At 31.4% G+C, this 26,418-nt stretch overlaps 1 protein-coding gene across 14 annotated transcripts in view; it reads left to right on the forward strand.

Moving 5' to 3' along the window:
* LOC127732004 (receptor-type tyrosine-protein phosphatase T-like) overlaps positions 1–26,418 on the forward strand; it is a 190,793-nt gene that overhangs the window by 3,259 nt on the left and 161,116 nt on the right. For 10 of the 14 annotated variants that reach the window (XM_052241071.1, XM_052241072.1, XM_052241069.1 and 7 more), the window contains exons 2-8: positions 5,430–5,609; positions 5,912–6,139; positions 7,669–7,887; positions 8,253–8,432; positions 10,744–10,923; positions 19,291–19,464; positions 22,935–23,108. In XM_052241071.1, coding sequence (XP_052097031.1) covers positions 5,430–5,609; positions 5,912–6,139; positions 7,669–7,887; positions 8,253–8,432; positions 10,744–10,923; positions 19,291–19,464; positions 22,935–23,108 — 1,335 coding nt within the window. The remainder of the gene's footprint in view (positions 1–5,429; positions 5,610–5,911; positions 6,140–7,668; positions 7,888–8,252; positions 8,433–10,743; positions 10,924–19,290; positions 19,465–22,934; positions 23,109–26,418) is intronic. The other 4 variants (XM_052241109.1, XM_052241116.1, XM_052241099.1 and 1 more) reach the window with 3 other exon arrangements.

The following is a 26,418-nucleotide window of genomic DNA, read 5'->3' on the forward strand; positions in this document are numbered from 1 at the left end:
CATCGGATGACTGCAAGTTCTTGTGGATGGGCAAAAGCACTTGTCACAGAAAAAGATCACATCTCTATACCTGAAACTGAGGTAAATGTACAGAGATATATTTTTTTCTGAGACAAGTTCGTGCGTGGATGATGAATAAATGACATGAAATTCAACCGCACAGTAGTAACTATTATATTGTGTTGATACAAATCAGTATACACTGGTTTGTTGTTATATATTATATTAATATAACAGTTACATGTATATATAATTTCCATCCATTTGTATATCATTCTATTCAACTATTCTAATAATAGTGCAGTGCAAGTGCATGGTGGACACTCTTCTGTAAAAATTCGATTTTTCTAAAAGATTGGATATGAGAAGGCATTCATATTTTCCCGTAAAAACAATTACAGAGTTACCGGTCCTTGCCGGGATCGTCGCAAACACGTTCTTGAGATATTCTTCCGCATGCTTTAACACACTTTTTAGGTACGTGTGCATAGATATTATTAATGATATTTTACTTATATATAATATATATATATATCTAACGACAAAACATTTTCATATTATTAATTTATATTCTAAACAAAAATATTTTTATCAGTATTCATTGAAGAGATGTATTTATAACAAACGATAAGGAATGTTAGTTTGCACTAGTTAATTTCCGCGTATTTATCATGTTTATAGATCGGTTACAAACCCAAAACGAAAGTTATGTGTGCAAATCTAGGCGATAGCAATACATCGGAATACCCTCACGGTCATCTCGATGTAAAAAACAGAAATGGACTTCTTCTGGCTCACTACCGAAGAACAAACAAACGCGCCCTACTAATATGTTTTAAAAACGCCTTGCCCCTACCTTTTTTTCCAAAAAAATGGCATTGTTAAATATATATACATATATATAATCATCATTAAAATGCTATTGTATTTTTTATAAGACCTACTTTATTACATGATCCTGGACTAATGACATCTATTTATAAGTCCAAGCATACAGTAAATTATTATAATATGAATATGTTTCTTGTTTTAATAACCGCATATGATGCTATGCATGAGTCACCATTTATCAGGACAGGAATTGGGTTTACATAGAGAGAATAATGTGCAAAAAATAGATAAGGGGCGGGACCAAACCTATAGATAAAATAATAAAAAATGATGAAATATAAAGAATACGTTGATTGTTTTTTGGTTACCTTATGTCTAGTGGCAAATATTTCACGCATGTTTAAGACAAATATAATAGAGATCAAAGGATAAAGAAAAGAGTGAAATGGTAAAAACTAAAAGATATAGAATTATAGAAACGATCTTTGATCTGAACCCCACCCACCCCCACCCCCCTCCCCTCACACACACACACATCATAACCATTACTGTCAATACTCGCATATATAAATCTCTATACAAATATCTAAATCTGAACCCTCCCCCACCCCCCTAGACACAGAGGTTCTGGATCCGCCCCTGTAAAATGTATCTTATTATATACATCGGTATAAGGACATCATTCGTAAATATAGCTCAACATGCAGACTTCTTATACGTTCAGGTATTTCACATCCAATTTTTTATGGAAATATTCTTTATAAAGCACAAAAATGTCAGTATTCACCTCTGAAGCTAACAAAACCTTTAAATAGACTTATTAAGAAGGGATATAGTTACAATACTGTTAACAGGTCATTAAAGATTACATATTTTGGCGTTAATATTCAAATTGATTCACTTATAGGGTCTTTGCATCGGCACTAAACACATTTATTTAAAAACCAGTTGTTGGCATGACACGGGTTATGTTCTTCTCATATATGTTATGATGGTATGATACTAAACCCCTAACGGGAAGGATTTTGCCTGATATTCATATGATGAAGACATAATCTTTCAATCAGTTTAATTGAAGCCTGGAGCTGGCATGTCAGTTAACTGCTAGTAGTCTGTTGTTATTTATGTATTATTGTCATTTTGTTTATTTTCTTTTGTTACATCTTCTGACATCAGACTCGGACTTCTCTTGAACTGAATTTTAATGTGCGTATTGTTATGCGTTTACTTTTCTACATTGGCTAGAGGTATAGGGGAGGGTTGAGATCTCATATACATGTTTAACCCCGCCGCATTTTTGCGCCTGTCCCAAGTCAGGAGCCTCTAGCCTTTGTTAGTCTTGTATTATTTTTAATTTTAGTTTCTTGTGTACAATTTGGAGTTTAGTATGGCGTTCATTATCACTGAACTAGTATATATATTTGTTTAGGGGCCAGCTGAAGGACGCCTCCGGGTGCGGGAATTTCTCGCTGCATTGAAGACCTGTTGGTGACCTTCTGCTGTTGTCTGTTCTAGGGTCGGGTTGTTGTCTCTTTGACACATTCCCCATTTCCATTCTCAATTTTATTTTGTACGGGTCTAGATAATAGCTAAACGTACAATTCTATAATTTGTTGGATACAAAATTACAAATCATTAAATATTTGTATCTAATTATATTATATACTGTGTCACAAAATAATCTTGTATACCCCCCCCCCCCCCCCCCTTTTCCCAATGCAGCATTGAAATGTAAATCATTTAAAAGTCCTGAAGAAAAAATATGTTTTGAAATATGCCCTGCATACTTATTTATGCAAAGACATATAGTAATTATTGAACTACTGTGGGACTTGAAAAAAAAATCTATTTAAGGGATTCGGAGACGGGAACAGTGAAAAATGCTCAGCAACGAATCCTAAATGTAAAATGATTTGCGGCATATGACATGAGAGCACATATTATAGATAGTCCAAAATATGAAGTTCACGCCTTAAACAGTGTACGTCCTATGTCATAGGACTATTGTTGTAACATGGGTTAGTTACTTGTTCCAATTTTTCCCGAATTGTCTTTATTAAAGAATTAGTTCCGGAGTATCACAGCTCAGGTCTCTTCTTGTGGGTCTCTGGTTCTGCTGTCGTAATGAGGTGATTTTTTTTCTAAGGGAGTTTCTTCAGAAAGAGTTTTCATTGGATGCATTTTTGCCATGCACGTAGGCATCTGTTTCTATCCATGAACAGGTTGTGTGTCAAATTAATTATTATTACTTGTCAAATTAATTATTGTTACTTATAACTCGCATTTTTTGCTCGACCTAACCATTATTGGCATTAGAGGGGCGATATTCCGACGCGTTTTTTTTAATTCTTGGTCACTCATGTTTAGAAAGAAAGGGGAGAAATCCAAACAATTCCCGCCCAATCACAAACGTTGTTGCAAATTTGACCTTATGACGTCAAAAAATTACCCATAATGCAAATATTGCATATAAAAAAAAAATCTACTATACCAATTGAATAAAAAATATTGCATTTGAATGACAAATTATACCATTTGAATAAAAAATATTGCATTTAAATGAAAAAATATACCATTCAAATAAAAAATATTGCATTTGAATGAAGAAATATACCAATTAAATTTAAAATATTGCATATAAATGAAAAATATCAAATTTTTGCAACCAATACCATGCCATACTCTATAAAGGATTAGATAAAGACATTTCACACAAATTTTAACTCTGATTTTTTAAACTTTTGTTTATCAGTATAAAATAAAGAGACGTGGTACAATTAATGAGACAACTATCCAAGAGAGTCCAAATGACGTGGATTTAAGAAAATATAGGTTACCATACAGTCTTCAACAATGAGAAAATCCATACAGCATGTCAGCTATAAATAGACCCTACATGCATAAAGTGTGAAAGAATTCAAACAAAAAATGCAACGGCCTGATTTATGACAAAACAATAAACGAAAACGAATATTACAGACAGCAACCAACGATAACCCCTGAATTATAGGCTCTTGACTTGTGGCAAGCACATATTGAATGTTTTTGGATTAAACATGTTTGTGAACTCTCAATCCTCCCTTAACCTGTGACAGTGGTGTAACAGCACACCAGACTGTAAAATTCAGTTGGAAATGGCTTTACCCATCAGATTGGCACGAAGTACTACACAGACAAAAGTCACAAAAGTACCGATCACAGTTACTGAAAGCTAGTTCAAAGCCAATAATTTTAGGATACGGATTAATATAAGTTAACAGCTTTTCCCATGATCCTATTAATTATTCAATCGTATTAATATGTTTATGCCAAATTATGTATTCTATTTAACTTGAATTTAATTACTAGTAACCACTATATGTTTATACAAAGCTAAGAACAACAAATACAGAAATCCTATTCTCCAACACCAAAGTATCAATTAGTACAACATATTAAATTTAAAGACTCATAAACAGTCCGAGAAAAGCATAACCGCGTGAAATTTACAAAATATAGGTAAATTATATCGACAGGATATTTGCATAAATGTTTGTAGCAATACATATGCAGTTACAAAATTTGACAATGCAAACGTCTAATACAAATATGTACATAATTTTAATGCAGAAAAATAAGCTTGGTTTCAAACTATAAATAAGAGAATTTATTTTCGTCAAATAGAATAACAGAGGCAATTGTTGACCATCAACTGCAATAACATAAATCAAAATTTAATACATCCATAAAGATCGAAAGATTTGAACTTGTTAGGTTTATGAATATATGTTGAATAACCGTTAAAAGCTTTGCAAAAATTGGTGTGAACAACTGCTCTCTAATTAAATTCCTGAAGCTTCAATTACATAGTATATACAAAGATTAACAGGTTTCATTAAAACTAATGAACAATACAACAGACAACACAAACAACCGATTCCTCCGAAAAAAGCCATGACGTACAAACAAAGAGAAGCAACAGCAAACAACTCATTGTCCAGATATTCTGACTTGGTAGAGGCACACAATGAATGTGTGTATGTGTGATAGGAAAATTGGGGTTGGGTGATATATCAGTTTTACATGCGCCTAAACCTCACCTATTGACTCTCTAGATCGGATGTCGTAAAATAAGACATAAAATAAAAGCCTATTAGTCTGTAACAGGGCAACTACATGTACCAACAGGATGACCACTTATTTTAAAAAGTAAATGAAACAAATGGGCAAATAATTTGGAAAGCAGACTCAAAATGTCACACGTTGAGTAGTGTGAACATAAATAGAAGGGTCAATCTAAACTAAAACCACAATTACATGAGAGATATATATAACACGTATAATGTTATGTTTGTCTTTAAAACAAATCAATATATGTTGCTTTTGAAGTTTTTTTTAAATTTAAATTCCATAAAAAACACGTAAACGTTTGTTATGCTTTATTCTAAAATTGTCATCCAATACCAATATTGCGAAAACCATATTAGTTTTAATTTGATTCTTAAAAAATCTTTGTATCATTATTGAAAAGGGATGTTCTGTCTTAAAAAACTGAGTAGAATTTAGTTAAGAATATAAGGCAAAAAGTTCCTTAGTTATTTCATATATGTACAATTTAGGTGCACAATGTCCTGATCTATCTGTGAGGCCTAATTTAATTTCAAAAGAAGGAAAGACTACATTCCACTACGGCGAAAAGGCTGCTCTTACATGTAAAGCTGGATATAAATTAAAAAAAACGACTACTCTGACGTGTCTGCAGTCAGGGAATTGGAATGAAAGGTTACCTTATTGTGAAGGTTTGTTTATGAAGTTTAAAAAAACCATTATTGATTCATGCAGCTATTTTTCAATACAGCATTGCAATGTCGATTAATGAAATCATTATAAAAAGTACTATTGAAGTCTTTTAAAGAAACAAATAAAGCCTACAACACTTTACACTCACTATGTATGTATTAATAGTAAACTCTTTTGCATTTTAAAAATTGCGTAAAATGAACAAAATAACCATAACCAAATTAAATGAAGTGTATATATATGTATATACGACACCGTATTTATTTACTTTTGCTATATATATGCATATATGTCGTTTCAGAGGTGAACTGCTACAACAAGTACAACCGTGGTCAAAACTATGTAGGTAATGTCAGTAAAACATTAACAGGAGAACCATGTTTGAACTGGAAGGTATATAATTCTCGTTTTGTAGACCTTCATGAAAACCATACATACTGTCGTAATCCTCTACCAAGTGAAGTTGATAGACCATTTTGTTATACAGGAGCCGGATTTGTTTTTGAAAAGTGCATCATAACAGTCTGTGGTACAGTATACGCATTTTGTATTTTCAATTTACTTTCCAAACTGATTCTATCATACAAAAAAAACGAAAAATGATAAAAAAATAAAAATATATTTTCATTTCCCATTTGGGTTTTTTCTCTAGACTTTAAATAATTATTCTAAATATTTTTGCAACGATGTCGATAAATATTTCGGCATTACAAATGGCCTTTGTCAGTGTCAATCTTTTTTTTTAAATGTAATAAAACAATATAATATCAAAATAAGGAGATGTGTCGTATAATTGTCAATGAGCCGACTTTCACCAGAGCTCTAATGACGTGGATGTAAGCATTTATAGGTCACCGATCATCTTTCAACAATGAGAAAAACCAACACAGTATAGTCAGTTATAAAAGACCCCAGACATGACAAAATGTGAGAAACATCAAACGAGAAATATCAACGGCCGGATTAATAACAAAGCAATTGACGACGACTAAAAAGACAGACATGAGAACATACAGTAAATATCAGTTGGAAATGGCTTAAGTCAATTGATATTGGTACGGATTACAAAAACAACTAACATAAAGGCAAAAGATAAAAAGTATCGATTAAAGAGTACTCCCAGTTACTGAAAGCTAGTTAAAAGTCAATAACAACTGGTAAATAACAATGTCCTCCCAGACTAACGTACCAATCAGGACACATCCAGCGGATTCAGTAAGAAGAGTCCGAGAAAAGTATTGTGCAATGCCAAAATATATATGTAAATAGTATCGACAGGAAGTAGGCTCATAAGTATTCATAACTGTAAAGCAATACTTGTTTAGTTATGTTTTAATTCAATCAATGTAAGAACCGATAAAATAAATATTTAAAGATTTTACTGCAGTGTTAAATTGTTAAACTTTTAGAATAAGTTTATTCAAGGATCGATAAACTTACTTGGAACGTATCTCAATTTACAGGCTCTATAAATAACATCACACAGGCTCACTCATACAAAAAACAAATAACTCATACAATTCATTACATTTTAAAAAAGGATTGACACTGACGGACGCCATTTTTGGCCGAAATATTTGTTCAAAGATTTCATTATTTCATTTCATCTTGTTCGTATGTTTCTCTAAACTTTGATTTTAATATATCTTATATATACATGTATACAAATCTGGCATTTTGTAATATATATATCCCCAAAAAGAGGTATCATATTTTTTTCTTTTTTTAAATCCTTTTATCTTAACATGTTGCATGTGTTGCGCATTATAGCTGTACTCGAGAATAATTTGGAGGTTTTATTGTATTGATTTGTGGTCGTTCAGTTGTCCTGAATATGAATATTATATTTGCTTTAAAACAAGATGATCTGGACACATATTGACCATTATTAACTTATTATTTAAACAAAAAATATATAGTGTATCATACAATGTAAAGAAGAAACAATGTCATAAAGATAAGTGAAAAAGTTAACTCAAATAGAATAAGAATGTATAGAATCCTGTAATCTGGTCTAGAAAGTTATATTAACATTATTTCCAAAATTTGTAACTATAGATTGCAGAAATTCCACATCGGATCATAATTACGACGGACAGATAAACATCACCAGAAATGGACATACTTGTATACATTGGAATAAAGCCGTTAATTATCAGTCTCAACATGAGAATTACTGCAGGACACCTGCCGGAGATGCATATAATGATACTGGACCTTGGTGTTATTTTGATACGAAAGGAGGACGGGATAGTTGTAATGTACCTATATGTGACGGTAAGATAGTTTTCATAACTTTATTATCATTTTTTAAAGGAATGGTGATGCTCAAATGACAACAGGTAGATTTACAATATAGCCTCTCTTACATTCTGATATTACGAACCCAAAACTCCGAAAGGTTTTACCAAATACTGCTAAGGTAATCTATTCCTGGTGTAGAAAATCCTTAGTATTTCGAAAAAGTCAAAAAGTTTTATAAACAGTTAATTTATAATTTTGACCATATAAATGATGATTCATGTACATGTATGAGTTATCTCTCGATTTGTACTAGTATTCGAGTTTTCGTGTTTGTTTTTTGTGGTTTTTACTTTTTATCCTGTATTCATATCTCAGAAAGAAAATATTTATTCTTTAAGGTGCATCATGTCCAGATCTATCGCTTCGGTCCCATTTACAAACACAGGACAACAAGGATTCATACAGATATGGGGAAACCGTGAACCTTGCATGCGAAACTGGATACATATTAAATGGTTTAAGAAACCTATCATGTCAAGAAACTGGCAATTGGAGCAATACAATACCTACATGTGAAGGTAGGTAGCCATTTAAAATGGAATTTTGATTATCTACTGTGATTTAAATCTCAAACTTCAATATAGCACTAAGTTTGAAATCAATTTTCTGTCTATTGCTTAAATTGTACATGTAGATGAGTATTAGAAAGCAGGAATGTTGTAACATGTACCACTGATGTAACATGAAATTACTTCAAACGGTGGATGCTGGAACCAATCAAAAGATAAGTTTTGGGTACCCTGTAAATTTTTAGAAAAAGGAATATTGTACGATACTTTTACTAATCAGATTTTAAGTATAGATTACGGGTTTTCTTCACATTTATTCACGTCAAACATTCCGAAATCCTAGATATTAAAATACTAAGAATAACCAAAATATCTATGTGCAATCGATACTATAGGTATAGAACCACTAATTTGGGGCCGAATAGAAAAAACATACAAGAAAGTAGTGCATATTTTAAACAAACAGTTCATACGCATAGCTGTAACTTTGTCAATAAGTAAAATATTTGGGTAATTTGGGAATCAAAAGAAAGCTTAAAGACTTGTGATCAATTCGTAGCACGTGTTAAAAGTTTCTTTTGAATAATAAAAAAAAAAATATATAAAATTAAAATAGGAGGGCATATTTGCCCTGTTGCTCAGATCAGATTAACCTCTTTTGTACTACCAAACTTCCGGAAACATGCAGCGCGCTGTAATATGCAATTAAAATTATGTTGCCCAAGTCAGGATAAGGTAAAGTTTTGACATGAAATGACTGTCATTTTAGCAATAGGCCTAAACATTAGCAGTGTTATTCCTCTTTAATTTCGGGACGGACAGCTTAGTAAACAGAAATATTTGCTATCATACAAGTAATTATCGAAATATTAATTACTAATAGTAATAAATCAAAAAGTTCGATTGATACAAATATATAAAACAAAAACAAAATCAATAGCGAGAAAAGATACAAAGAAACCCTACGATATTTCTGTAAATATTTATCATAAGGACCGAGAACGTAATAGCGATGTCGCATAAAGATTTGCGGCGAAAATTATCTGTGGTTGTGTTAAAACAATCATCTACTAAGACCATCGATAAGCACCGCGAAAGAAATAAGTATGTCTCATTTGCAACTTGTTGCTAACATCTTTTTGATGGATACTCATGTACTATTAATCAGACTACATATTTACAATATGGACATATCTGTGGACAGCAAGGTTTGTTAAAAATATATGTTTAGGATTAAGCAAATATTTTGGCCCTTGGGAATCATCTCAAACATGTATAAAATTTTGACTGATCCCTGCTTAAAAAGTCTATAAGCATTCACGAGAAGAAATTTTTAAAGGCAGTGACACCACTGTACATTCTAAGGAACACAGCGTAGTTCTAAGGGAGCACATCATGACTCCTTAAACTATTGCTTCAAACAGAGCAGCATTGCTGCCGAACGAGTTAAACTGACGGTGGTGATGAGACAACAGAATTTCTTTGGGGAATAAATGAAATTTGGTTTATAGATCCAGACAATAAAATTTCATTAATGTCAATTAAATTTCATTAATGTCAATTAAATTTCATTGATGTCCAGTAGCTGAAAATAATTTCCTGATCATTGATATATTGAAGGCATGAGGTTTGGGATGGAGGCAGTTAACAAAAAGGAAAAGGTTCACAAAACAAAATGGCGTCCTTATTTCTCAAAAGAGTGTACCTCTTCTAGATAAGGAACAACCAATACGAGTCGCATATGCAAACACGAATATTTTACGATATATATACGCAGAAAACTCTATAATCTGCTTATTGGTTTATGTCTGGTAATTTCCCCTTCCCTTACACTTTTTTACGCTTAACGAAAGTTCGCTTGATAACTATGAAGGTCCTTTTGGGTCACAATGCAATTTTAAACAGGTTCGATAAAGCAACGTTTAGCTGTTGGTTCGTGTACACTAGAACAACGCGTAACAATTCGTTCACGTATCATAGTGCAAACACCTTACACTTTGTTCGCGTACGCTAAAACAACTAGAGCAAGCATTTTTTATTATCGTGTTCAGCGTAATCGTTGTTGGAATCAATATAATTCTTTACATAGTCAGATCTGTTTTTATTATGGGGTACATTTAATTTTTTCAAATGTTAAATTTTAACATGTGTCCATGTCACGGGGATTCTGTAAATCAAAGAGGGTTAGAAATATATTTAATTCATGGGTCATTATTCCTAATGGATTTATGAGATTTGAACATCGGTAGGCTGTTGTTGCCTATTTTTTGCACCGAATAATACTTTCTTTAAAATTTTATTTTCTCTGTTATTATTTCAGTTGTTACATGCCATGGTTTCTCAAATGAACCCCATCAAAACTGGCACCCGAGTAAACGACCATACATATATAATGACAATGTCACGTTCACATGTGATGAAGGATATGAATTGTCTTCATCTACAAATATTACATGTCAGTCTGATGGAACATGGAGTGACATTCAACCAAATTGTACAGGTAAGCCTTTATTCGTATAAATATTGTCTTTTATATATATATGATCCGGAACATATGAGGATTTGGACCGTACGCCTATGGTCATGACCATACCCGTATACCTTATGGTCGGACCATATGAATATTTTGACCATATAGGTATTTTTTTTTGAATATGCAAACCAAACTTCAACCAATATCGTTCGCTAATTATCCTACTTGTGTGCTTTTTGTTTAGCAAGTAAGATACAATACAAGTAAGTTTAGTAAATGAGATAAAAAAATAACTTAAAAGGATATATGATGCTATGGCAGCAAGTAAAAAATTTGCTCTGAAATTTCACATTTTGTCTGAATCTGGGTTCATCTGTTTTCTTGCCTTCGATAGTCGCTAGTGTTAATTAAAAGCGTCACCTTTTGGTTAACATTTGAATTAAATATTTCTTGAAGTTCTCTTCTAAGGTCATTCGTCAGGACAAATTGATAACAACCATAGATAAATGTGTTCAGTATACTTTTAACTTGTGAATTGAATTCACTGGGTTATTCATCGTCCCTTTATTTAATTAATCATATAAATTACGATCACCGTTATACTATCATAGCAAAGCTATGGTTAAAAAATCCCTTAAAATTGAATATTTATAAATTCTTCAAAACTCTACATTTTTATGAACTCTTTTTTTTTAAATGTCAAATCGAAGGGTCACACATAAAGTTTATATTACAGTATAAAACGTTAAACAAATGATTTCTACAGTAAGAATTGTAGTAAGTTTTACTACATACCGCGTCTGGTCCAAATACTCATATGGTCCGGAACATATACACTATTTCATTATTTAGATATATAATTTGCTTGTCCGAAGTGACTTATCTCGCAATCTCAATATGTATATTTTTCTTTCTTTCAGTACGTTTCTTTCCGTACAATGTGCATAATTTAATTAGAAATTAAAAAAAATTTGAGGGTCAACATATTCATCATTTTGCCTAGCATTTTTACTAATTTCTCCATCAATCTAGAACGGTTGTAAAAATATAACATCTCATAATCGAAAATAGTAATATGTGTATTTTTATTCTACAATTCAATTCAAATAACAAATAAATAAATAGATATCTTTCTTTTTTCTCTGTCTGTACGAGGTCCGTCAAATTCATACAACTTATGTTGTACATTTCTATCTTTGTGTTGTCATTTAATAGAAACCTTGTCTAATCACAAGATATTTCTTTCGGGACAAAATCACTTGGCTTGAAGTTGAGTCTGGATAGCTGCATGGAATGCCTTATAGCAATTTGTACAATGAAAAAAGCTTTAAAACGAAGAAATGATCGACTGGCTAGATAAAAACATAAAATTGTGACTACTTTATGGGTGACAATTTGATCCGAGTTATTCAAAATAAAGTTGACATTTACAATATAAAAAAGAAGATGCATTAGACAATTACCAACAAAAGTTTATCTAGCTATTTGTTATGCTTAATGTATCACTGCCTGTAACTGAGTACAGCAGAAGTTGATTTTTCCCCGATTTCAGTACTGCTTTTCTCCGATTGATTACGGATTTCCCCTAATTTCCGTTGAAGAGAACACCAAAAGGGTAATTATATATGAATTAAAGAGTGTGTCAATAATTATTCAACCTTCCTTTTCCTTTATACATGTTGATTATGACCGTCCATGCGCACTACAGATTGTGATGACCAATCCTTTAAATGGATGTCTTTTTTGAAGCATGCAAGACATGTTAAGTGATTTTTGCTATTATGTAACTGTCCTAAATGTTATTATTCGAATTGAAAATACATATTTAGAAAAGTGCAATTATAATTGATTTAGATCTGAAAATACTTTTTTATTGAGATGAAAGAAAACAAGTAAAAAGTTAGGATTTCAATTCATGATTCAGTGTACTGATTATCAAAGATCTGTGTACAGATTGTCCCAGAGAAGTTGAAGTTAATTACCGATTTTCCCCGATTTGCTTTATAGTATTAGTTATATATTTGTCGTAAATTAGTACTTTACAAAAGGAAAATGTTTGCCCTTTTAAGTGCATATAATTCCTTATAAAAAAGAAGATGTGGTATGATTGCCAATGAGACAACTCTCCACAAGACAAGAGACCAAATGACACAGAAAATAATAACTATAGGTCACTTAGTCTGTTCTGTGAAAGGTTTTTGTATGAAACATTAAATTAAAGCTTGTTTGAGCAATCTTGGCATATAAATACCCTTTTCACAAAGTTTTTTTCATTGCAAAATCTTTTGGTGGCAAAGCTCAACTTTTCCAAATTGAATCTGACCCTGTTAGCTTTTTACTATCTCCCTCAAATTGGCAGGTGGTCAGGTATTCTATTTTCTAAAGATGAAAATTAAGCTTTATGCACATGTGGCACATTGGCTTCACAAATGTTTGGACCAGTGCTTTTCTGATTATGGTAAATCCAGAAAAGTGCTTTGAACGCATGAAATTCACAAAGTGTTCATTTTATTTGCACTTTGTCGAGTGAGATCGAAATAAAATTACTTAAAGATGAGACAATTAAAATCCACTAAACGCATAAAAACAATCAAAATTTAGAGGCATTATTGAAATAGAGACTTGTTTCCTTTTTTTTTTCATTCACAAATGATTCTGCAAAATGTCCATAAAATACAATTTTTATAAAATATGAAGAATAATGGGTTGCAGTCAAATTAAATTGCAACCAAGAATATTCTTTGAATTTTCTTTACATTCTGTTATTTTTTAATAGCACATGCTCATGTATATAAAGAAATTTGGCAAATAGTCCTGGTAATAGCATTTTTTTCTTCAAAAAGATCAGCAGTTTCAAGATCGGGGATCATCTGTATTGGTATCGGGGAAAATCTGTACTCAGCACAAGGTGGCCGGGGACGATTTGTACACCAAGGTTCAGTTTTATTGCAAGATATTTGTTCATTTAATTGCTTTTTGTGCATATTTCTACATGCATTTGTCAGATATTCATATTTGAAAAAAAAATATTTTCAATATAAACTCTTTTTTATACTGAGGGTTAAGTTAAAGCAGGATCAAACTGAAAAACAAATGTTGACTCAAATCAGCAACTTCAGCATCAAAACAAAGAATAAGGATGGTCATGATGTAACTTCAAGGCAATACCACCTCAGGACATCACTTACTAATGACTTCTGACCAGACAGAATAACTTAACTTTATCAAATTAATTATTTCAAGCTACTTAAATCAAATATCAGAACTAATGTGCATATATGATAATATGATATAATAATATCTACATCGGATCGCATGAATATTAGATGGTAAACTTGCTTATAGAGATCACGAAAACTAATTTAAATAAAACATTTTTAATAAAAATGTCAATGTAAAAATGTACATGTATGAGTGTTCAGGTCAGAAAAATTAACTACTTTTGAGCACCTACGATATTTTGATTAAAACTGCTTTTACCTTTTTGAGGACATTTCACTTGCTAATATTCATGTACCAAACGTACTGTCTTTTTGTAATATTTATAATAGATGATTTAATTGATTTTACGTGTTGTCACATTTAAAGTCGGAGAGAAAATTAAAGCAAGTACGTTTCATGTTTATAACTATGTCTGATTAAAACCGACTTTAGTGTTTGTACAGTGCATTTGATATCCATAGAATTAAAATGCTAATTACTGTTATAATAATTTAAAAGTATTGGTTATTGTTAAAAAAGTAAAATTACAAAAATACTGAACTCCAAGGAAAATTCAAAACGGAAAGTCCCTTATCAAATGGCTCAAACACATCAAACGAATGGAAAACAACTGTCATATTCGTGACTTGGTACATGCATTTCCTTATGTAAAAAATGGTGGATTAAACCCGGTTTTATAGCTAGCTAAACCTCTCACTTGTATGACAGTCGCATAAAATTCCATTATATTGACAACAATGTGAAAACAAAACAAACAGACATAATAGGTAAAAATGTCAAAAATAGGGGTACAGTTAGAATAATTTTCTTCATGCAAGAATTCATTATAAGTTAACCATACACTCAACTTTCTACCTTTAAGTTTTTTTTGTACTGTGTCTATTATTTTTTTTTTTTTTTTTTTTTTTTTTTTAAATTTTAAACATATTTTATTAATAATCACCTGTTACATCAACCCTTAGTTGCCCAGGGAAGCAACAATGGGGTCCCCGATTTTTACAGGCTCATTTGTCGGGGAAAAAGCAAATGAGAAAAAAAAACTCACATTATTAATAATTAACCTCTATCTTTATAAATATCATCTATCTTTGTACAAATGTACATGTAGTATAATCTATCTATACATTTTTAATATCACACCAAATATAATCGCTTGAATAAAGTATTCATTCTATCGGTTTTTTTTTTCTCTCAAAAGAGCTACCTGTATTTATTAGGCAGTTTCAATAAATACTGTGTCTATTTTGTTGACATTTGATAGAGTAAAAAATATAAAACTTAAATCAATCTCGTAAGGATTTTAAATGTTTGGAATGAAATCGGCAAAGTGGTTAACAGCTCTTATAATATTCAAGTTTTGAACTAATTTCGTTTTTCAATTTTCTAAAAAGGGACCAATCATTTCCTCCTAGAGGTATTATATGGTTTCAATTTTGTGCGTGTCACATACTCTTTAAAAGTAACGGATTTAAAAAATATCTCTGATAAGAGATGCAAGCATTCACTGTTTTTTTTTAACTGACAGAAAATAGGAACATATGAAGATAAGACTGATGTCTTTTTCTTTAATCTTTGAGAACTTTTTGTATAATATCTGCTTCATATGAATAAAGCAAAGTTGGCCAGTAGGGTTGTACTATAAGTACCCATTGAAAAAACATACTGTTTGTTCTATTTGTTTAAGGCCAGTAATCAATCTGCCAAAAAGCCCAGTAAAGGCGTATAACATATCTATTGGTTTATTTAAACTTTTTTTTGAAATGTGAACTTAGCTTTTCGTGCCGTTAATTTATCGCTTTTCGGATTTCTTGTGCATAACATTAATGTAAAATGACATGTATCTTACTCATCAATACTGTTCTTTTTGTCATTGTTGGTTATATAAACTCTTCAACATTTGTAATATAATTTAGGTGTGCAGTATACCTTGTCTAAATACGCAACTGGTGCTGTAGAAATGGTACCATTTTATGCTATTAACGCAATTGTGGAAGATAATCCTCAAAATAACCGGAAGGAAAAGTATGCAATCCATTTTCTTGATTTTTAAAAACTATTTCCCTTCTTAAGATTTTAATCAAATTTCTTTCAAAGATACACATTCCTCAAACACCGATTGACACAACTTTATTCATAATCTTGAGGGGAAAATAAGATACTGTATGGATAATCCATTTTGAGCCGAATGAGGTTGACTCGACCTTGTCTATTTTTTCAGACGGTGTCATTCTAATGTTCAGTTGATAATTTTTTTATATATCCAACTTACTCTTCAATGTTATGAATTGTAAAAAACTGTTTAATTTGTTTTCTAGCTTTGTTGATGATTTAAATTGCTCAAACACAGTAGTTGAATAGTTCATAAGGGTATAGGCTGTGTAACGCAATATTTGAATAATAATAATAATAATAACGTAACGTAATGCTCTTTTCAATGTTACCTAAATGATTTTTTTCAATATTTTCCATAAAAATATCCTTAGATGTTGATTATTAACCGTTTATTTGTTCTCCTTACACAGATTGCCTTTCCAAACGACGCTTCATAACTGACCTGCCACGCTTCTTAACGCAAATCAGATTCATGTTAAAAAAAACTTACCAAAGATACTAGGCTTATATTTGTCTGCACCAGACGCGCGTTTCGTGTACAAAATGCTCATATGTAAATCATAAATAAAAAGGCCAAATAAAGTACGAAGTTGAAGGACCCAAAATTTCGAAAGGTTTTGCCAAAAACTGATAAGGTAATCTATTTATAGGGTAGAACGTATTTAGTATTTCAAACAATATAAAGTTTTGTAATGACGACTACTGGGTTGGTGATACCCTCGAGGAAGAAGCTTCCACCAGCAGGGGCATCGATCCAGTGGTTGTAAAAAAACTGAGATACCCGGCGTATAATTTTGTACGCCAGACGGGCGTTTAATCTATAAAAGACTCTGAGGAAATTAAGTAAGTTTAATATCTCCCGTTATTTTCCTCTAACAGTAGTTGACATATCTTCTTGAGTAGTGTTGTAAGTAAGAGATTTCGTCAAAATAGAATATCCGAAGAAATTTGCGATAATAACAGCATATCTCGGTGTATAACCCTGTTTTGCTGAGCACAAGAAAAAGAGAGAACGGCATTTAAATTAAGATGATAGAACTGTGGTATGTCAGATAACTAACAAATGTATTGGAAGTCATTTGGTCGTTTTATTGAGAGATTGTGTGGGAGTGTAGTGTATAGAGTTGAAAAGTCATACTGTCAACTGATTTAAGAGGACAAATAAAAGCAAGTAATTTATCTTAAACATCCGATGAATGTTTTAGAAGAAACACCGACATAGCTAGATAATACTATTAATTATCTAATTACTACTACATTTTATATTAATTAGTATTGTAATTTTCATTGTTATTAATAAATGTTATATGAGTATTTTAAACCAAATCTTGAATTCTATCCTAATTCCATCCTATTTTGGGGAAATTTCAGAAATTCAAATGTGACGTCACTTTTTTATTTGGCTAACTCGGCTGTGAATTTTTATGTGCTGGTTTATGTTGTTTTATGTATCCGTTTTTATTCTGTAGTTAGTCACCACTTCGGTGTTATCATGTATATTTATTATATAGTCATTTGTATAAATTTACTGTTTGCAAAAGTATGAATTATTCTAAATACTAAGGATTTTCTTATCCTAGATATATAACCTTAGCCGTATTTGGCACAACTTTTTGGAACTTTTGGTCCTCAATGCTCTTCAGCTTTGTACTTGTTGTGGCTTTCGAATTTTTTTGATCTGAGCGTCACTGGTTGGTCTTGTGTGGACGAAACGCGCGTCTTAAATTTTAAACCTGGTACCTTTTGTTAGCTATTATTCGTATGTTTCTCTGTCCTATATGTTCTCCCATTTATTTGTATTGTAGTCCTGTCATGTAATGTTGTCATTTTAATGTTATATTTAACATTGCCATAAAAGCGGGAAGTTTGGCTAGCCACAAACCCAGTTTCAACCCACCATTTTTTTCTTAAAATGTCCTGTACCAAGTCAGGAAAATGGCCATTGTTATATTATAGTTCGTTTCTGTGTGTGTTACATTTTAATGTTGTGTTTCTGTTGTGTCGTAGTTCTCTTATATTTGATGTGTTTCCCTCAGATTTAGTTTGTAACCCGGATTTGTTTTTTTCTCAATAGATTTATGAATTTCGAACAGCGGTGTACTACTGTTGCCTTTATTTACACTTCAAAAATAGTCAATTTCACTATTTTCATATGTTTTATTACAAAAGTTAATGACAAGTTCTTTGAAATTAATTAAGGAATTAGTTAAAAACACTGAAAGATTAATTGTAGATACTTACTACAGGCCGAGATGAAACGATATATTACGGTTTGTTTTGTGTAGTTAATTTTACAATACAGAGTCGAGAACTTCAAATGTTCAACAGAGGCCTTAAGCTGAGATGTGGTAATGATATGATTGTTTTCTGTTTGACTGTCTGTGGTACGCAAGCACCTGAATGTAGAAGAATTTATAATTTTATTCTTAAAACCCTCCGTGTAGTATTTACGTCATACAACCAGCACCACATTGTTGGCTGATTTTCGCCGGTACGAACACAAACTGCTTTGCGAGGACTTGAAGTTTGTGTTTTTTTATTCTAGAAAAAGGCGTGTTATGAATCTTTGATTTTGTTCTAAATTATTTTCAAAATGTAATATTCGAATATCCTAACGCTTAATCGGCAGCAGTAAAATGCACAGTACTAATCAATCAATAAGTTTATTTGTTAATCAATCAATTAATAAATTTATTGATTATCAATTAATAAAAAGATTAATCAATAAATTAATCGTATTGTAATTATCATACAAATTATGTTTCTGGAATGCTGTATTGTGACTACTTGAAAGCCTTAGGTTCGCCTTTACACCTAAGTTTTGAGGTTAACTATAGAAAGGAATTAAACTTGTAACATAAAAGTACACTATTATTTGTTATTATTTGCTAACGCAATACACTTTAACACAATGTCAAAAAATATTTGTTGGTCCCATTAGAAAGATCTTGTGCATGTTCTCAAAGACGAAATTAATTAAGACAAATGAAAGACTAGGGAAAAATTTGTTCTGATGGCTTTCTTGGCAGGGTAAAATAAATTATCTGGTATCTTTCTAAGGTGTGTTGTGTAGTTCCATTCCTCACATTGAATTTATGCTACCTCAAAACCCTAAGGAATACAATTTCCCGTCATCAGTGAACATCTCCTGTAAAGAGGGGTACCAGATAAAAGGCCCTACGATGCTTCAATGTCAAACAAATGGAAATTGGAGTTCTCCACCAATATGCACAGGTAAGGACTCAAATTGTAGACGAAGAGGACAAATACTGACTGTGCAATCAAACACATAAGTCGAAGATAAAAAGAACGATAGAAAGAAAAGAACAAACATTGCACGAAACACTACACACAAATTATTTTACTTAGAATAACCAAAAGGCATCTCGATTACGGCGTATCTGATATGGTCGGTATATCGTGTTTTTTTTACCCTTTGTGAAGATATACAGAAATTGCCGTTCCTAATTTTTACACCTTCCTTTCTGATGAGTCTTAAGTAGACGCAACGTAGATATAGCGTACCAAATCAATACTTTGCAACTTTTATAAGGCTTGGTTTGATACTCAATACTGATTGTCACAGATGATCATGATGCATGCATACCAGGAATCTACCATCGCGACGCATCTCAACAAACATGTTAGACGATAATATTTCTTTCTTGTGGGGTGAAACACATCCGTTTTGTGGATTTGTTAGGAGCTATATAATATGAATAGAAAAGATTTTGAAAATAAACAAATAAATTACCAGATAAATCGCGTTGAATGTAAATTCTATAAAAAACTAACTTGAAAAATGTATGTAGTTTAGATATATGAGATGTTTGATGAACTAACATGCATAATGAAAACATACGTTTCAAAAATAGTAGGTGTAAAACTTTGTAGTGCATTTGCATGAGTAACGTTTTTTCTTTGAGTTATTTTATTTGGTTAAAAAGTTAGAAAGAAGATCCTTGGTCTTTCTCTTACGAAATATAAAAAAAATAAATAAAATCAAAACAAGACGAGACCAATAAAACACGCTTACTATTGGTCTTTACTTGATAAAAAGGTACAAACAATATGTCCATTTAATTCTCTTAGTATTTGAACAAAGGGAAGTTTGAGTCACGCCATTAAACACCAATCCCACAACACAGACAAACAAATAAAAGGCATCTACCGTTTGAAATACTCTTTCAACAATAGACAAGTGAATATATCATAAGTCTAAACGAGCAAAGAAATGTTTTACAACCTACAGAGAATATTTAATTAGTTTTATCTCAAATAATATCGATAAAAAATGCAAAAGTTTTGTTGACTGTCTTTTTAAATGAAACTTCCGAATTTTTTTCTGTGAAAAGATTTTGATTTCATTCTGATTACTAGGACTTTCAACTTTCCGTTTAAAGACCTTTTCAGTTTTTTCTGATTAAATATTTTTTCTATCGTACATTGTTTTTCTTGTTAGCGCTTCTCCTTTGAGAGCCGTTACACATTTCTACCATTTGACATTAATGATAAAAAAGTGAAGCTTGATCATAAACTGTAAGTGATAGTGACATAGAGTCTTTAGATTTGAGGTCAAGGTCAAAGGTCAATGTCACTTTCTGAATTCTGCTTTTTATAATTATTTCTCAGAAACCATAAGAGGTAAAACAAAAGATTATTGGTAACACATGTCGCAACCTAAATACATTTGGGTTGAAGTACTTTAGAGAGTTTTTTCCTCTTAAATATTTTGAATAATCTGTTGGCAGTATACTTCAGTAAAATTACATAATAGGGCATTTTGATTTGAGATCGTAGATATTGATCTTTGCTATAACTTAATATTGGCATATTTTTATTCTTATATCTATATATGATAAATCATAAGATATTTTGCATTGGCTTGGGAAACATACTTCATAAAGGTTAAAGCTGTGTAACACAATATTTGCAAAACCTCTTTTTCTCACGGACCTATGTAGCTTAGTGCTCTTTTCAATGTAACATCAATTAATTTCGCCAATATTTAGCATCAAAAACTCTTAGTTGTTAATTATTAACAGTTTATTCGTTCTCCTTACACAGATTGCCTTTCTAAACGACGCCTCGTAACTGACCTGTAATGCGTCCTAACGCAAATTAGATTGATGTGAACAAAAACCTTATCATAGATATCAGGCTTATAATTTTGTACGCCTGATGCGCATTTCATATATAAATGACTTATGACACATATGAAGAATTTAAAAAGGTTTGATATCTTCCGTTATTTTCCTCTAATAGTAGTTGACATATCTTATGGAGTAGTGTTGTAAGTAAGAGATTTCGTCAAAATACAATTTCCGAAAATTGCGATAATAACAATATATATCGGTGTATAACCTGTTTAGCTGACCACCAGAAAAAAAAGAAAGGCTTTTAATCTAAGGGGGTAGACCTAGGGTATTTCAGATAACTAACAAATGTATTAAAAGTCATTTTGGCGTTTTATTGAGTTATCTGATAAGAGTGTGTAGATGTGTAGTGTAAAGAGTTGAAAAGTCAAAACTGTCAACCGATTAAAAAGGATAAACAAAAGCACGTAATTTATCTAAAACATCCGATAAATTTTTTACACTCCAAAAATATTAATACCACTAATTTAATATGCTTTATTACAAAAGTTAATGACAAGTTCTTAGATAGTAGCTAAGAAACAAGTTAAAAACACTGAAAAATTAATCGTAGAATACTAGTGCAGAAAAATTGGTACCGTTTATGTTATTACTAGAAGCCAAGAGGAAACGATATTTTACGTTTGATTTGGTGTAGTTTAGGTAACCAATACAGAGTAGTTTAGACCTTTACTGTAAACAAATGCACGTTACTTTTATCTTTTGAATGGAAGCACGTGTTTTTAGCCCTGACATCGATTTTAGAATATAAAAAAGGTAAATAGCAGTAACTTAAGAAATCTAGAAAAAGCAACAAGTTTGAAAACAAAAGATGTCTTTCGTATGCCACAAGTGCGGAATTTCGTAAAGATAAATCGGCAACTGTAAAATTTGCCGGAACGACGTTAAGTCCACACAACGATATCAACGCATAACTAAACATTCACAACATACCCGTACTATTTTGGGTTACGAATGCCTACCCCATAAATAATAAATAAACAAAAATTATAAATAAATAAACAAAACATAAATAAATAAATCGATGTATTAATAAGTAAATAAATGATGTGATTTTAAATTAATTAATTAATTAAATAATTTATCAACTAATAAATTAATTAATCGATTGATAAATTAATTTGTTAATCAACCAATTGATTAATTAATTGATAATAAACCAATTGATTAATTGATTAAAAATTAAAAATCAATTAATACATACATTAATTAATAAATTTTAAAATTAGTAGATTTATCGTATTGTAATTATTATACAAATTGTTTTGGGAATGTTTTATTGTGACTACGTCGAAGCCTTAGTTTGGCCTTTACACCTAGGTTTTGAGGTTAACAATAGCCAGGAATAAAACTTTCAACATACAAGTACACTATTATTTGTTATTATTTTCTTACACAATACACGTAAACACATTGGTCAAAATATTTTTCGATCCCATTAAAAAGATCTTGTGCATATTCTCGAAGACAAATGTACGACTAGGGACTGAAATTAATTCTGATGACTTTCTTGGTAGAGTAAACTAAACTATCTGATATTTTTCTAAGGTGTGTTGTGTAGTTCCATTCCTCACATTGAATTTATGCTTCCTCAAAACTCTAAAGAATACAGTTTCCCGTCGTCAGTTAACATCTCATGTAAAGAGGGGTACCAGATAAAAGGCCCTACGATGCTTCAATGTCAAACAAATGGAAATTGGAGTTCTCCACCAATATGCACAGGTAAGGACTCGAATCGTTGATAAAGAGGACAAAATACTAACTTTGCAATCAAAACCAGAAATCAAAGATTAAAAGAACGGTCGAAAGAAAAAGAACTAAAAATGAACAAACATTCCACGAAGCACTACACATATTATGTTACTAAAAATTACGAAAATATATCTCGACTACGGCGTTTTTGATATGGTCGGTATATCGTTTTTTCCCTTTTGTGAAGAATTAAAGAAATTTCCGTTCCTAATGTTTACACCTTCCCGACTGACGAGTCTTAAGTAGACACAACGTGCATCTAGTGTACCAAATCATTACTTTTGCAACTTTGATAAGGCTTGGTTTGTTACTCAATACTGATTGTCACAGATGATCATGATGCATGCATATCTACTACCGCGACTCATCTAATATGTTAGACGAAAATATTTCTTTTTTGTGGGGTAAAACACGTCCGTTTTGTGTTTTTTTAGGAGCTATATAATATATATACTGTTAACCTGGAAATTTTCGCGCCGTCTTTTTTTTCACGATTTACCAACAAGATCTAAATTCGTGCCGTTTTGAATTCGCGATGTCCCGGTGTCTTTTACCAGTTTTTTCATAAATGATTTGGAAACTTTGCAGTTTTAATACATACATTTAAATCAAGTGATAAAACAAATCAGAAATTCTATTTGTCGGTTCAGATTCAAAATTATTAGTCATGTTTGCTTGTAAAACACATTTAAACTAAACAGAGAGGAATGACCTGATTAAGAGTGAATTAAATGATGACAGGATAACTGCTAATTAATTAATCTTTTAATCCGATTGATCTGTGTAGCAGATACAACCAGGTAATCATGTTAGAAGAGATGCACAGGTGTCATTTACATTAACGATAGTTGTTTATTTAGCAATATCCGTAATGTCCAATTGCTTGAGATGTCTCCCATGTTAATAAGACTATCATGAGTTTTTAAGTTTTAATTTTGAACATTGACTTTCATTTAGTAATAAAGTTACGTCTTGCGGTATAGGTTTGTCGTCAGTAAAACGATGTTTTAAATTGGTCATCTACATATCCTATTGATATACGATCATGTGTGGTCTTCATCTACGTGGTCGGTTTTCTTTGAAAAATTCGCGGTCGTTTTATTTTCGCGTTTCAACTCTTACCGCAACAATAGCGAAAACAAAACTGCCGCATAAATTTCCCTGTTTACAGAAGAAATATTTTGAAAATAGATAAATAAACTACCAGACAAAAGAGCGTTGAATGTAAATTCTATAAAAAAAAACAACTTGATTAAATATGTGAGACGTTTGATGAACTAGCATGCATAATAAAAACATACGTTTTCAAACATAGAAGGTGTAAAACATCGTAGTGAATTTGCATAAGAAAAGCTCATTGTTACCTTTTTCTCTTTGAATTACTTTATTTTGTTAAGAAGTTAGAAAAAACACCCTTGGTCTTTCTTTTAAAAAATATAATAAAAAATAAAATCAAAACGAGTTAAGACGAAAAAATAACATGCTAACTATGGGTCGTTACTCGATAAAAAGGAACATACTTTAACAATATGTCCATTTAATTCTCTTAGTATTTGAACAAAGGAAAATTTGGGTCACGCCATTAAACACCAATCCCACAACACAGACAAACAAATAAAAGGCATCTACCGTTTGAAATACGTCTTTAAACAATAGACAAGTGAATATATCATAAGTCTAAACGAGCAAAGAAATGTTTTACAACCTACAGAGAATTTTTAATTAGTTTTATCTCAAATAATATCGATAAAAAATCTGTCTTTTTAAATGAAGCTTTGCGAAAACTTTTTATGTGAAAAGAACTTTTGATTTCGTTCTGATAACTTGGACTTTCAAATTTCCGTTTGAAGACCTTTTCAGTTTGTTCTGATTAAAAATATTTTCTATTGCACATTGTTTGTTTTGTTAGCGCTTTTCCTTTCAGAGCCGTTACAAATTCCTATTATTTGACATTTGTGATAAAAAAGTGAAGCTCGTTCATAAACTGTAAGTGATAGTGACATCGGGTCTTCAGATTTGACGTTAAGGTCAAAGTTCTAAGTAACTTGTTGAATTCTGGTTGTTGTAATTACTTCTCAGAAACCATAAGAGTTATTACCATAAAATTATTGATAACGACATGTCGCACCTAAATACATTTTAGTTGAAGTACTTTGGTGAGTTTTCTCTTCTTATTTATTTTGAATAATCTGTTGGAAATATAACTCAGTAGCAATACATAATAGGGTATTTTGATTTGAGATTCATGACCTATGACCTAAAATATGAGGTAATGGTCGAAGATTAAATTGTTTTTGTAGATTTTGACCTTTGCGATGACTTCATACTGGCATATGCTTAATCATAAAGTCTTTTGCATTGGCTTGGGAAACATTTGAACATGAAAAATGGTAACAATATGTGAACTGGTGGTTTTGCACTTAATTTAGTTTAGTGAGTACCTGGAAATCTGGTTTCAAAGTAAGTTACATATCGAATTAAACCGGAAGCGTCATTTTGAAATATTTATGATATAACCTATCAAATAAAACTGGCGTTGACTTAATCAACCTGAAATTGCTCACTATCTCCCTTATTTCAAGAAAAAAGTACCTAAATCTCTGTATCTTTGAATCAGTGTGCAATAAACACGAATCATCTTTTAACAATGAAACTGACTTTTTAAACCGGAAACTACTGTAGATTCATTTATTTTTCATGGATACCAATTTTTATGGATTGAAGAAAAATTGCATTTTCGTGGAAATTGAATTTCATGGTTTGGTTAAAATCTCTATACAAGCCTATGCAAAATCTGTACTTAGTTGAACATCAAATTTCGTGGTTTACGTTTTCCAACGAAATCCACGAAAATTGGTACCCCACGAATAATAATGAATCCACAGTATAACTTTAATTGTCATTTCTCTGAATCAAATTTATACAAACATACTGTTCCGCCAAAATATAGTTAAGCTAAGATGTGTGAGCGGTTCCTTTCACAGAGCTTTAAATGCATAAAGTAGATGCAAACGACAAACAAGGAGTTCTGGCTTTTCTCGAGATGATCTTTTTAACACGCGACCAGCTAATTGTGTTTTTTAGGTTAAATACTTGAAAGTAGTTTTAAATAGTAAAAATACTTAAAATCGTAAAAAACTATCATTGAGATATTACATCTTAAGCAATATATTTATAATAATGATTAGTTTTTCATACAAAGTAATCGATCCGTTCATTTTCAAAGTTTAGAAGTCATCGATAACATCTACTATTTTCATTTTGGCGACGTGATTACTCA

The sequence above is a fragment of the Mytilus californianus genome, unplaced genomic scaffold (genome assembly GCF_021869535.1).
Source record: "Mytilus californianus isolate M0D057914Y unplaced genomic scaffold, xbMytCali1.0.p SCAF_1, whole genome shotgun sequence".
NCBI classification, from domain to species: Eukaryota; Metazoa; Mollusca; class Bivalvia; order Mytilida; family Mytilidae; genus Mytilus; species Mytilus californianus.